The 13,872-nt window shown below is 41.8% G+C and overlaps 1 protein-coding gene across 7 annotated transcripts in view; it reads left to right on the forward strand.

Moving 5' to 3' along the window:
• PTPRT (protein tyrosine phosphatase receptor type T) overlaps window positions 1-13,872 on the forward strand; it is a 1,030,325-nt gene that overhangs the window by 853,384 nt on the left and 163,069 nt on the right. For all 7 annotated transcript variants that reach the window (XM_075901349.1, XM_075901354.1, XM_075901347.1 and 4 more), the window contains one exon: window positions 6,562-6,697. In XM_075901349.1, the coding sequence (XP_075757464.1) occupies window positions 6,562-6,697 (136 nt within the window). The remainder of the gene's footprint in view (window positions 1-6,561; window positions 6,698-13,872) is intronic.

The following is a 13,872-nucleotide window of genomic DNA, read 5'->3' on the forward strand; positions in this document are numbered from 1 at the left end:
ACGTCTAGATTGCATCCCTTTTTCGTATTTAATGTCTGTCTAACCTATACTTAAAACCATCAAATGACAGTGCTAATATAGCCTCCCTATGCCATTTGTTCCACTGCTTAACTGCTCTGACAGACAGAAAGGCTATGTCTAGATTGCATCCCTTTTCCGTAAAAGGGATGCAAATTAGACGTATCGCAATTGCTAATGAAGCAGGGATTTAAATCTTCCCCGCTTCATTAGAATAAAAATGGCTGCCACTTTTTTTCGGCACGGAGCTTTGCCGGAAAAAAGCACCAGTCTAGACGCGGATCTTTCGGAAAATAAAGCCTTTTCCGAAAGATCCCTTATCCCTCTTAAAATAAGGGATAAGGGATCTTTCGGAAAAGGCTTTATTTTCCAAAAGATCTGCGTCTAGACTGGTGCTTTTTTCCGGCAAAGCTCCATGCTGAAAAAAGTGGCAGCCATGTTTATGCTAATGAAGCGGGGAAGATTTAAATCCCTGCTTCATTAGCAATTGCGATACGTCTAATTTGCATCCCTTTTACGGAAAAGGGATGCAATCTAGACATAGCCTTTCTGTCTGTCAGAGCAGTTAAGCAGTGGAACAAATGGCATAGGGAGGCTATATTAGCACTGTCATTTGATGGTTTTAAGTATAGGTTAGACAGACATTAAATAGGATTGGTCTTTCTTGTCCTGCTTTGAACACAGGAGACTGACCTGCTCAGGTCCTTCCCAGTCCTACACTTTTGTGATTCTATGAAAAGTCAGTATCACCAACTGGTAACTAGGAATAGGCTGCAAGGGAAAGGACATTTTGTTTTATAAGTGATTCACAGAAACATTCTCAGCCTCACCTACTAGGATCAGTGTGATGGGAGGTATAAATGTGACGCTAAAACTGAAAGGGTTAAGGAGCAACCCTGAGACAAGGTGACTTTGCCTAGTCACACTTGCAAAGCCTGCTCCAGGTAGTGGTGGAGCTTCAGAAGGAAGCCAGATAGCTCCAAATAGACCTAACCAGGCAGAGAGAGAAACCCACCCTGAAAACTCGAGAGGAAGGACAATCCAGAAACTACCTCCTTGACAGGAGGAGCCCACTTGAGCTGAAGGTTAAACTAGTATCTCATCTCTCACTGCTTTGGGACAATGAGTAGTCCTGTGGCACCTCATGGACTAACAAAAATATACAGAACGATGAGATTTCATAGGTAAAATCCCTTCATCAAATGAGTCGGAGTGGAAATAATAGAAGCCAAAATATATTGTAACAGGGTCAGGTCAGAGGGTTACAAAAGAGTGCTAAAAGAAAAGTATTGTGAGCCTTAAGGAACATCTAGACTGTGTTGCTATTTCAGGATACCAGAAGTATCCTGAAATAGCAACGCTGCATCTTTAAAAGCTCCCGCTATTTCCCAAAATAGCAGGTGCTCTATTCCAGTGTCCCTGTAAGGGATTAAGGGATTTGTCGGAATAATGCCTTATTTTGACATTTTGCACTGTGTAGACAGCCAAATTTCAAAATAAGCTCTTTCAGCTTAGACTCGGAATAAGCTATGCAATTTGTGTAGCACAAATTGCGTAGCTTATTCTGACAGAAGGATGCTAGACTAAGTAGGTTCCCTGGGTAAACTGGCACGGGCTGGCCTAGAACCAGCAGGAGCTTTCCGAAAGCAGTTTGGACAATCAGGACAGTTAGAATACCAGAAGATAATTAGGAGCCTTCCAGAGCAGAGGGAGTTAGGCTAATTAGACCACCTGGGGCCAATCAAGAACCAGTTGAGACTGGTTGATAGGAGAATGGGGCCAGGGAGGCAGCTGTAAGGCACCATAGTGGACATTTGGTAACTCATATAGGTTTTGGGGGAGGTAGGGAGATAAAACCCAGAGGGTCAGGCCAGTTCCCAAGAAAAGATATAACTCCACCACGTTTATATGTGTCCCAGTGGAAAGAGTAGAAGTATGACAGAGGCCTAAACCCCTAACCACTAGGCATGATCATCAGTATACACCATGCATCACAATGTGTCATCTGGACTATCTCGAGCAATTGGCCAATTCCTATTATTAAATCAGAATGGGGATGATTTTAACGGAGAATATTCAACCTGAAAAGAAAAAAAAAGCCCCTCTAGGCTATTGTGGTGTGAGAGGTCATAAACAAGGAGAAGTCCTGTGGCATCTTATAGACTAACATAATTATTGGAGCATAAGCTTTCGTGGGCAAAAACCCCACTTTGTCTTGCATCTGATGAACTGGGTCTGCCCACAAAAGCTTATGCTCCAATAATTCTCTTGGTCTGTAAGGGTTTGTCTACACTACCCCGCTAGTTTGAACTAGGGGGAGTAATGTAGTCATACGGAGTTGCAAATGAAGCCCGGGATTTGAATTTCCCGGGCTTCATTTTCATGAAGCTGACCGGCGCCATTTTTAAATGCCGGCTAGTTCGGACTGCGTGCCGCGCGGCTACACGCGGCACGAACTAGCTAGTTCGGATTAGGCTTCCTAATCCGAACTAGCTGTACTGAGCGCAGAACGAGGCGTACAGCTAGTTTGGATTAGGAAGCCTAATCCGAACTAGCTAGTTCGTGCCGCATGTAGCCGCGCGGCACGCAGTCCGAACTAGCCGGCATTTAAAAATGGCGCCGGCCGGCTTCATGCAAATGAAGCCCGGGAAATTCAAATCCCGGGCTTCATTTGCAACTCCGTATGACTACATTACCCCCCCTAGTTCGAACTAGGGGGGTAGTGTAGACATACCCTCAGGTGCCACAGGACTTCTTGTTGTTTGTGGTGTGCAAGTTCTCTCTATGGCTCTCTCTGGCTATTAGCCCATTAAAGTGGAATTTGAAATTCATATGCATGTTGGAAAGCAAATTCAGTGGACATTAGGTTTTTTTATTTATTTGTCATTGGTCCGTGTTTGCCCTTCAACAGCTGACAAGAACAAAACAGCCTCTTGAGAACAACAGCCTCTTGTTTGTTTTAGGGCCAGATCTTCATCCCATTAATGTTCATCAGTTTGGACAGGATTTGACCAGTAGGACCTTATTTACGTCTTATATGTTCTTTAGTTGTTTTATTTATGCAGATGTGTCCATTGTGATTCATAGTTGCCAGTACACACCTTTTAAAGTACATGACAAAATAAGATGACAAAAATTAATCAATGAGACTCTGGACTTTGTGGCTATGTCTACACTCGTAGCTTCTTGCGTGAGTGATATGCAAATGAGGCTAAGTGTGGAATATCACCAAGCCTCATTTGCATACCTAATGAGCCACCAATTTTTTCAGAAGAGACTCTTGTGCAAAAAGGAGTATCTACACTGCCCCTTCTTGCGCAAGAAAACCCCTCTTGCGCAATGCCATTCTTCCTGAAAAGTAATAGGTATAACGGCATTGCGCAAGAGGGTTTTTCTTGCGCAAGAGGGTTTTTCTTGCGCAAGAAGGGGCAGTGTAGATACTCCTTTTTGCACAAGAGCCTCTTCTGAAAAAATTGGTGGCTCATTAGGTATGCAAATGAGGCTTGGCAATATTCCATGCTTAGCCTCATTTGCATATTACTCACGCAAGAAGCCATGAGTGTAGACATAGCCTGTTTCAAAAAACTAACTCATACGCTTGTCTTGGTGAACAGAGAATCCACTCCGCTTTATTTGAAAGTCAGCACACTTGGGCTTTGTCAGACCAATCAGAGAAGCAAACTTCAGAACCTTCTAATGAGAACAATTTGTTTTCCACTTGTGCTCCGCTCAGGGCTGGCCTGAGGCATTCTGGCATCCCGGGCATGGGTACGTGATGCCGCCCCCGTGCGCACGGCACATGCGCAGGTCCACCTGTGGGGAGTTGGCCCGCCCTGCTAGGATGTGCAGGCCTACTCCTAGGGCGCACGGAGCAAGCTGGCACAAGCTGTTGCTGCTGGCACACGCGCTGGGCCATGTAGGGCCCTGTGGCAGTGGGGGGAAGGGCGCTACTGGCCAGCGCCGGGGAGATGCAGGCGGGCTGGCGCTGCGGGAGCTGGCACCCTGGGCAGCTGCCCGGCTCACCCATGCCTCCGTTCCAACCTACAAGTGTTCAGCTTTAGAGCTGCAAATATGAGGACTGAGCTGACTTCAACAGGCAAGGTGGCTCCTGCAGTCACTTGATCTTGGCTGTAAATTCAAGTAATCAAAGTGAAGTCAGATATTTTATCAGGAGCTAAACAAATAGCAACATTGTAATTGATGCCAACATTTGTCCTGTAATCTCTTAAACAACCAAGATTAAAAATGTGTAGCCAGATTTTACTCTGGACTGTTGCACAGCTATGTCCTCTTAATTCTCTAGTCTCCGATGTCTTTAATGCTGCTGTGCTGTTGGAACACCCACACCTGGCCTGTTTACACAACCATCAGCATGCAAATTCACTCCCAGCAAAATACATGAGCAGTGCAACCAATCACTCATTAATTATGTACAGGACAATACCTGCAAGCTCTTAAGTCACAGCCTTGTTCCCCCAGAAATATGTCTTGTAGTATTTTCAAACTATTGAACTAGGGAATTTCATAGGAAGTCCATCATATCATCAGAGGAAATTAATATATGCCCCCACATTGTTATCTTAAATGGAGTTCCTCACACACTGGTTAACCCAAACACACTGGTTAAGAAAAAAAAACCCAACAAGATCAGTTTACTAACTACAGAAAGATAAATATTTAAATTATTACAAGTGTTGATCCATAAAAGTCAGGATTGATTACAAAGAGTAATATACAAGCTAATACCTAATTTAACAAGCTAAGTGAATGCAAAAGCAAAGTTTTTCTCTTACCATATACTGTTGTAAATTTCACAGGCTGGGGCTCCTTTCTTAGTTTTGTTCTTTGAGAGTTGATGTAACGAGCCAAGAGAGAAAGGAGAAGGAGAGATGAAATCAAATGTTTTCTTCTCTCTTTATTCAATCTTTTGTTCCAAAAACATCCATGCTGACTCATGGTAATGAGGAGACATTTGTGGATGTGAGGTTTGAATCATCACTGTGATGAAATGCAAATATCTTCTTTATACTTCCCCACTGCTGAAGAATGGCTACTAAAGTTGGTGATGGCCCTTTAACACTGTCTGAAAAATTGAGTTTTACCCAGAATTACAACATATTTCAATAACAATCACAGAGTAGCTTGTTATAACTTCATGTAAAATATTTTACACATATTTTAACATGGTAATGATATTCAGCAGATTATTACTTTTCAAATGGCACGTCACAAGGCAAACTTTGTATATTTTATCATAGTCTTGTAAAAGTGGCAAACATAGTAGTATAGGCTTTCACCCTTTAGGCTTTCTATATCAAATTCAACATATTTAAATTGTATCTGGAAAGAAATTTGATACAGTAGCTAGTGAAGTCTACCTGATACAGGTGTAATGGGCTTCATATGAACAGCACCACTAAATATTTGAGCAGCCACATTTTGCAAAGTGATCAACTATTGGAGGAGAAACAGAACCTTAAAGTCAGACATTGGCAAGTAAGTGAGAGGAAATGCCTTTCAAAGAGTGAGTTTATAAATATATTTGCTTTTTAGGTGTGCACAGTATACATTTTCAATTGAGATGAACATTGTATTGCCTTGCCAAAGACAGAAGAACGAAGTAGATGATTTGAGGGGAAAAGGGATTGTTTTTTGTGTTTGAATTAATGTTTATTGAATGTGTAATTACCAGTGTAGTGGCAAATGCATATTTTTTCTGACTGCAGAAAACTATTATGGGTATGCTTCAGTATTAACTTTGTGCTGTTCGCTAATTCTGAGCATAAGATTAGCACTTTCATCTAAACTAGCTAGGATTAAAATTATTTAATTCTCCTGTGTCTGGGTATAAGATAATTGCTATTTCAAGACATTTTCCCCTATAGTATAATATTATTAAATTAATCAGGGCTGTGTCTAGAGTGGCCAGTTTTTCCGGAAAATCAGCCGCTTTTCCGGAAAAACTTGCCAGCTGTCTACACTGGCCGCTTGAATTTCCACAAAAGCACTGACTTCCTACAGTAAGAAATCAGTGCTTTTTGTGGAAATACTATGCTGCTCCCGTTCAGGCAAAAATCCCTTTTGCGCAAAACTTTTGTGCAAAAGGGCCAGTGTAGACAGCTGAGATTTGTTTTACGCGAAAAAGCCTCGATCACGAAAATGGCGATCGGGGCTTTTTTGCACAAAAGCGCGTCTAGATTGGCCACGAACGCTCTTCTGCAAAAAGTGCTTTTGCGGAAATGCATCCGTGCCAATCTAGATGCTCTGTTCCGAAAATGCTTTTAACGGAAAACTTTTCCATTAAAAGCATTTCTGGAAAATCATGCCAGTCTAGACGTAGCCCAGGTGTATTATATTGGCACTTTACACCCCTCTCTGAAACATCTGGTACTAGCCACTGCTGAAGACTAGGTTAGAAGAGTGATTTGCCTGATGCAGTTTGTTTAAATTCATATCATTAGGTTTTAACCATTAAAATCTGATCACTATGAAATATTTTCTACAAGTTCTAATTTTTATGTCCTTCCTCCCTCCACCTTTAAGGAGCTTCCACCCAGAATTCCAATGCAGTAGAGCCCGAAAAGCAGGCTGACAACACAGTGAAAATGGCTGGGGTTATAGCTGGCCTTCTGATGTTTGTTATTATCCTCTTAGGAGTAATGCTCACCATCAAAAGGAGGTAAGTCTCTGTTTCCATTGTAGAGCCACTGCCTGGGACTGCTTGTTATTTACTAAAGCTATTACCTCAGTAGAGATAAAATGCTCCATCTGTGTTCATGTGGTTGAAAGGATAGAGATGGTGGTGGTGGTGATTATTTGTAGCACTATAGCACCTAAAAGCCAGGATCCCCTTGGGCTGGGCACTGTACAAGCCAAGAACAAAAGGACAGTTCCTGTCCCAAAGAGTTTACAGTCAAAGACAAGGAATAGCAGATGCAGACAGTTGGAAAAATACAAGGAAGACAGTATTGGCCATCATGATGTAGCCCACCAGCAGCTTAACCATTCCCAAGTGTTTTGGAGTCATTATAGGGAAAGTGATTATCAACAGCATGTTTGATGATCTTACGGATGAAAGAGAGATGGAGCCATTTGGGGTCAGTGGTGTGTTTTCTTAGGTTGGGAGAAGGTAAAGCATATTTGTAGTGAGAAGGAAGAGAACTAGAAAAAGAGAAAAATTAAGAAGGGTAAGAGTGGAGACAAGAATGGGTGTCAGATCAGAGGGTGTAGGGCAAGTGGACAGTTTAGAAGAGGAAAGCAGATAAGAAACTTTCTAGTTTGAGATTTTTGTCCAGGGGACTAAGATGGTTATGTGACTCACATGACACTAGTGAATCTGGTTAAGTTGTCTATCTGAAGAAGGCAACTGTGGGTAGAGCATGGACCTAAAAAAAAGGAGTGCTGGGTTCTAGGCCAGATTCTGAAAGTCACTGCCTAGACTCGGGCAAGTCATTTTGCCTGTCTGAAGAAAAAGGACAGTACCTCAACAAAGGTATGGAGGGTTTATTTTGTAAAGCACTTTCAGATCCTCAGATGAACGATGCTATATGTGTGCAAAATAGTGTTTAAACAATTGAGCTGTTCTGCACATTTCTTAAACTTGCCATTGTGTTACAATTATCCATTTTATGCCTTTGGTGAGAGAGGAGATATGATTTTTGCAGATGCACGTGGCATTCATATGTGGTTTTTAAATGACTGGTGGTGAAATGGGGCAGCGATTGAAGCAGAACGTTAATTTATTTTATGCTTTATGTGAGAGGGTGAGGATTCTGGAGTGGTTTACTCTAGGGTGATTATTACCCTGCTGAGCATGGCATGATTTGCCTGTTTAGAGACAGTCATTTCCTTTAGAAAATGCTGGACAGAGCATTAAAATCTTGCAGTGGGGAGAAGTGATTTCTGAGAGCTTGGTTTTGTTCATGGGTGGATGAAACTGTCTGAAATTATTGCTGCTATGGATAGCAGCAAAATTTTCAAACAGATTATCTTTGTGTGAACTGTTGAGTCTCAAACTTTGAACGAGAGCATAGCTTGTAGATGGCTTTTCCATTATCATTTTAAGAGCCCCTAGGCTGTGTCTACACTGGCATGAATTTCTGGAAATGCTTAAAACAGAATAATTTTCGTTATAAGTATTTCCGGAAAAAGAGCGTCTACATTGGCAGGCTGCTTTTCCGGAAAAGCCCTTTTTCCGGAAAAGCATCTGTGGCCAATGTAGATGCACTTTTCCGGAAAAGAGCCCCGATCGTCATTTTCGCGATCGGGGCTTTTTTCCGGAAAAGACTACTGGGCTGTCTACACTGGCCCTTTTCCAGAACAGTGTTCCGGAATAAGGACTTATGCCCGAGTGGGAACAGTGTAGCTTTTCCGGAATAGCGGCTGATTTTGTACAGTAGAGCGTCGTTGCTTTTCCGGAAATTCAAGGGCCAGTGTAGACAGCTCGCAGCTTATTCCAGAAAAGCGGCTGATTTTCCGGAATAAGTGGCCCAGTGTAGACACAGTCCTAGTGTGTAATGTGCAGCTATGATTCAGAAAACAGATAGGACTTGGATACGTTTCATAATAAGCAGATATTTTGTGTCTTGAGATGTTTTTAATAGTTATGTTTCTGACACTAGCTGTACTTTTTAACCTGACTGTAATCCTAGATGCCTGATCCCACACAGCAGTAGTTATACAACTATTGTTTATACATGTCGGTAGCCTCATTGACTTTGGCGGATCTACTAGTATGAGTAAGAACTACTCATATAACTTGAGAGGTTGCAGAGTATGGCAGTTTTTCCCTACACTTTATTAAACTTTCCTTTATCTTATTTACCATTGCTTGAAGCGCACTGTGCTAAAATGTCAAAGGAAGAAGTGTGAGGTCTGCCCACAGAAAAGCTTGTTCATTCAGTGCACCCATTTACACATGCAAATAAAATAATACTTGTGTATGCAATTTGTCAGTTAAGTACATCACTTAAAAACCCATTAGAGAGACAAGGTGGGGCGGGGGGGGGCGGAAGGGTTAATACCTTTTATTGGACAATTTCTGTTGGTGAGAGGCAAGCTTTCAAGCTGCATAGAGCTCTCCTCTTAAGGTCTGGGAAAGATAAACACAAGGTGGGACAGATTGCTTAGCAGAAGTACTTAGCACATATTAAAAGGGATCATTTAAGGTAGCTTGGCCTAATAACACCTCTATAGTCATAGCAAAAAAACGAGGGGTTAGTCTTAAGAAGCCATAAATGCAGTCCATTCTTTTTATTGTATAGTGGCACGGCCGTCCGTAGGATTTATGGGGCCCTATGCAGGATTATAAAAAGGTGCCCCACTCTCTGCAGTGAATCAAATGGGCACAGCCCCTGGACAAAACCTTAGTGACCAGGAGGAAACTCAAGGACTACTCTATAGATTTATGGGGTTGTTCATGTGGTATGTATATAAAAATCACTGGCTTATTGTTCTTTTTCACATCCTTGTACTTTAGGTGGAAAGAGCAGGCAATGTTCAGATCCATACCTGGACCATAACTAGAGCCCCTATGCAGATCCAGTTTAGATTGGTAGATGCAGACATCTGTGGACATAAAGCAGAGATCTGTTGATTTGCAAGGCCCTTCTGAGATCTGATTTGATGATATTTCAGCTATTATGAATGGTGAAATTCTTGCAAGATGAGATTTACATCATTTTATGCTGAACTCTTACAAGAACAGTGATCACCTTTAAATTAGATGCAGAACCAAAACCCCACCCTCAATATAGGAGCAGACTGGAGATTAAAATGTGAACCTTGTTAATATTTAAAAGGAGTGGAAATTGTAGTTTCAGGTTGTCTCTATTTAATAGAGCTTGGAAATGAAAATTCTTTCTATACTCGATTTTTCCCCTTTTGGCTGCATATGAGTGAAATCATGTTCTGTTTTTCTCTGTGCACATGTTGTGTGCCAGGCAGAATGAGCACAATTCTCTGAGAACAATTTGCTAATTTAAGGGTTACTTTCCCCCTTTAAAGGCAAATGTATGTACAAAAATGTTTTGCAAGCTTGCTTTACCTAGCTTAGCTAGTGTACTTTATTTAATATTCCTTCAAACACACCTGTTGTATCAAATCTGGATTTCTTTTGAATGGACATAATCATGTCAAACACAGGATGAGAGAGGGAGTTGATATGGACAAATGTCCAATAGACATGTCATTGAACCTACCAAACACATTTTATCTGGAAACTAAAGCAAGTTAGGGTTAGGGTTAGGGTTCTTGTTACACGAAACACCATCATGGGCCACCATAGATTGATTTGAACTTCTTGAGATGTGTGGTTTTAAAACAACAAAAACATCGACTACTGCCATCCTCCCCCTTCCCAACTGCCTGCATGAATCATTTCATAATAGATTTGTTTTCTTTTACATACAAAAACACAAGCAACTTAACCTCTTTGAAATTAAACCTACTTAAAGGAATCATCTCTCAGCCTGCAGAGGCACTTGTACAAGATACTCTCGTCTTTCTAGATAATGATGCAGAAAATAAGTTATGTAATTAGACATACTTGAAGCACTGCCTTCACATGGAGCTGGAAGATTCCACAGTGACATCTGCTCACGGCCCAATGCATTATATTTAATCAGTAATACACACAATAAATTTGGTTATTTCTGAATGAAGCATTTTGTTAACCAGTGTAGAGAGTAAAGGATGGAAAGAGAGTGAGAATCCTACCTAGAGCAGGGGGTTGGATTTGATGACCTTCTGAGGTATCTTCCAGCTCTATGGTTCTATGATTCTATGAATGGCACCCTACCAAAAGAAGGACACGCGAGTGAGATTAGGAAAGGCTGACTTGTCAAAAATTATTTCTAGTTCTTACAAACACTTCTGAATTAGGATGCTTCTCTGATTCTCATCTGCATAGACTTGGACAAAGAACTTGGCCTTCAATTTGGTTTGGACACATTCAAATGTGTGAAGCTACCAAACTTGTCTGCATGACTCAGTACCATATACCCATATTTGAAGATGAATAACCATACCAAACCAATTAGAGGGGTTTTTCCTACAGGGAGAAAAATGAATGGTGGGTTTACATGTGTCAGTTTAACCATGCCATCATCCAGGACCAGCTAACATGTTTTTAAATGAAGAGATGGTTTTTGCCTGCCCTAGATACTAGGGGCTTGCCTACACAAATATTTAGTTGGAGTGTGAATATATCCCCACAGTTATCTGTTGCATATGTGATGCACACACGGTTCACTGTCCCATTTAGTGAAACAAAAGACAGGACTATGCAGCACTTTAATAAACCATCTTGTTAGTCTTTAAAGTGCTGCACAGTCCTGTCTTTTGTTTCAGCAAGATCAGACTAACATGGCTACATCTCTATTACTGTCCCATTTAGTGACACTTAAACCACATACAGAGAGAGAGCATGAGGTTTCTCTATAGCTGCCTCTCAGCTGTGGCTGGCTTTTAGTCCATGTGGTAGAGACTCATGCACTAATCTCCAGAGGTCCCAGATTTGGTTCCACCTGTTGGTTTTACATATGCTCACTGTCTGTATGGTTCCTGCAGATATACATAAATAGTTAATTAATGTGCTTTTATCTCATCCTCTTTGAAAGTAGTAGAACTTTGTGTTTTCTACGAAAAACATACTCATTTAAACCCACTGATTTTTCCCAGTGTTGACAAACATCTAGGCTATGTCTACACTGGCCACTTATTCTGGAAAATCAGCCGCTTTTCCGGAATAAGCTGCGAGCTGTCTACACTGGCCCTTGAATTTCCAGAAAAACAACGATGCTCTACTGTACAAAATCAGCCGCTATTCCGGAAAAACTATTCTGCTCCCGCTCGGGCATAAGTCCTTATTCTGGAACACTGTTCCGGAAAAGGGCCAGTGTAGACAGCCCAGTAGTCTTTTCCGGAAAAAAGCCCCAATCGCGAAAATGACGATTGGCGCTCTTTTCCGGAAAAGCGCGTCTACATTGGCCACAGACGCTTTTCCGGAAAAAGGGCTTTTCCGGAAAAGCAGCCTGCCAATGTAGACACTCCTTTTCCGGAAAAACTGAAAACGGAATAGTATTCCGTTTTAAGCATTTCCGGAAATTCATGCCAGTGTAGACACAGCCCTAGGCTGTGTCTAGACTGGCAAGTTTTTCGGCAAAATCATACGATTTTGCAGAAAAACTTGCCAGCTGTCTACACTGGCCGCTTGAATTTCCGCAAGAACGCTGACGATCTCATGTAAGATCGTTAGTGTTCTTGCGGAAATACTGTGCTGCTCCTGTTCGGGCAAAAGCCCTGTTGCGCAAATCATAAGCGCAAGAGAGCCAGAGTAAACAGCACAGTACTGTTTTCCGCAAAAAAGCAACGATTGCGAAAATGGCGATCGGGGCTTTTTTGCGGAAAACCACATCTAGATTGGCCACAGATGCTTTTCCGCAAAAAGTGCTTTTGCGGAAAAGCATCCTGCCAATCTAGACGTGCTTTTCCGAAAATGCTTTTAACGGAAAACTTTTCTGTTAAAAGCATTTTCGGAAATCATGCCAGTGTAGACGTAGCCCTAGTGAATGGGGATCACTAGAAAATAGTTTCTTCATTTTTTATATTAATTGAATGTTGCCTAACACTAAAAATATAATAAAATAATATAGTTGGTTACTAAATGCTTCTTGAATGCAAAAATACATTGGCTGTATGAACCCCTTGGCTACGTCTACACTGGCCCCTTTTCCGGAAGGGGCATGTTAATTTCAGCTATCGTAGTAGGGAAATCCGCGGGGGATTTAAATATCCCCCGCGGCATTTAAATAAAAATGTCCGCCGCTTTTTTCCGGCTTTTAGAAAAGCCGGAAAAGAGCGTCTACACTGGCCCCGATCCTCCGGAAAAAGCGCCCTTTTCCGGAGGCTCTTATTCCTACTTCAAAGGGCGCTTTTTCCGGAGGATCGGGGCCAGTGTAGACGCTCTTTTCCGGCTTTTCTAAAAGCCGGAAAAAAGCGGCGGACATTTTTATTTAAATGCCGCGGGGGATATTTAAATCCCCCGCGGATTTCCCTACTACGATAGCTGAAATTAACATGCCCCTTCCGGAAAAGGGGCCAGTGTAGACGAGCCCCTTAAGTTTAGATCCTGGTCAATTCTTATTTTACTTTAATAGTTTAACGGCTCCAAAATTGTGATACAGGTTTCCCTAGAGGGTCAAGAATTTTATGCTCTTTAGTGTTGCATGTTGAGAGGATGGAGCCTCTAGTGGAAGGGAAGCTATACAGTTCTGATGAGTGTGGACAGAGGGTCCAGCAAGGAACCTGTGGGATTTCCTGGAGGCCCCTTATTTTGAAATAACTCCAGGTGCCCTGTCTATACATGCCCTATTCCAAAATATCTATTTCAGAATAAGCGTTATTCCTCGTGCGATGAGGTTTACAGAAATCAGAATAAGCTGCCCGTTATTTTGAAATAATGTACTTGCTGTGTAAACACTCCCAAAGTTATTTCGGATCAACGTCCATTATTCCATTATGCTTTTGTGGGTGCTTGGTGTTGCAGAGCAACTGAGAAAAGAACAGCTTAAAACAGAAAAGCATGATTTCTCTGGGTGCAGCTTAGATACAGTGAAGGGGGAGGGGGCACATGGACATAGCACAGAGACATTTAACCAAACAATAAAACAAAGAGAATAACCTGGTTGTGACTAAATATACATTTTTCCTATCTACTCATGATCCATGCTTCAATGTCCAGACAATTTGCATGCCCAGTGTTCTTTGTAGGCATGGTAGTTCTGCCTGGTTACATTCATCTTGTTTCCCCAGCTCCTGGTAAACTCCGACAAAAAAATCCCAGCAGGCAGGTAT

This window comes from Pelodiscus sinensis, chromosome 18, assembly GCF_049634645.1.
Source record: "Pelodiscus sinensis isolate JC-2024 chromosome 18, ASM4963464v1, whole genome shotgun sequence".
Taxonomy (NCBI): Eukaryota; Metazoa; Chordata; order Testudines; family Trionychidae; genus Pelodiscus; species Pelodiscus sinensis.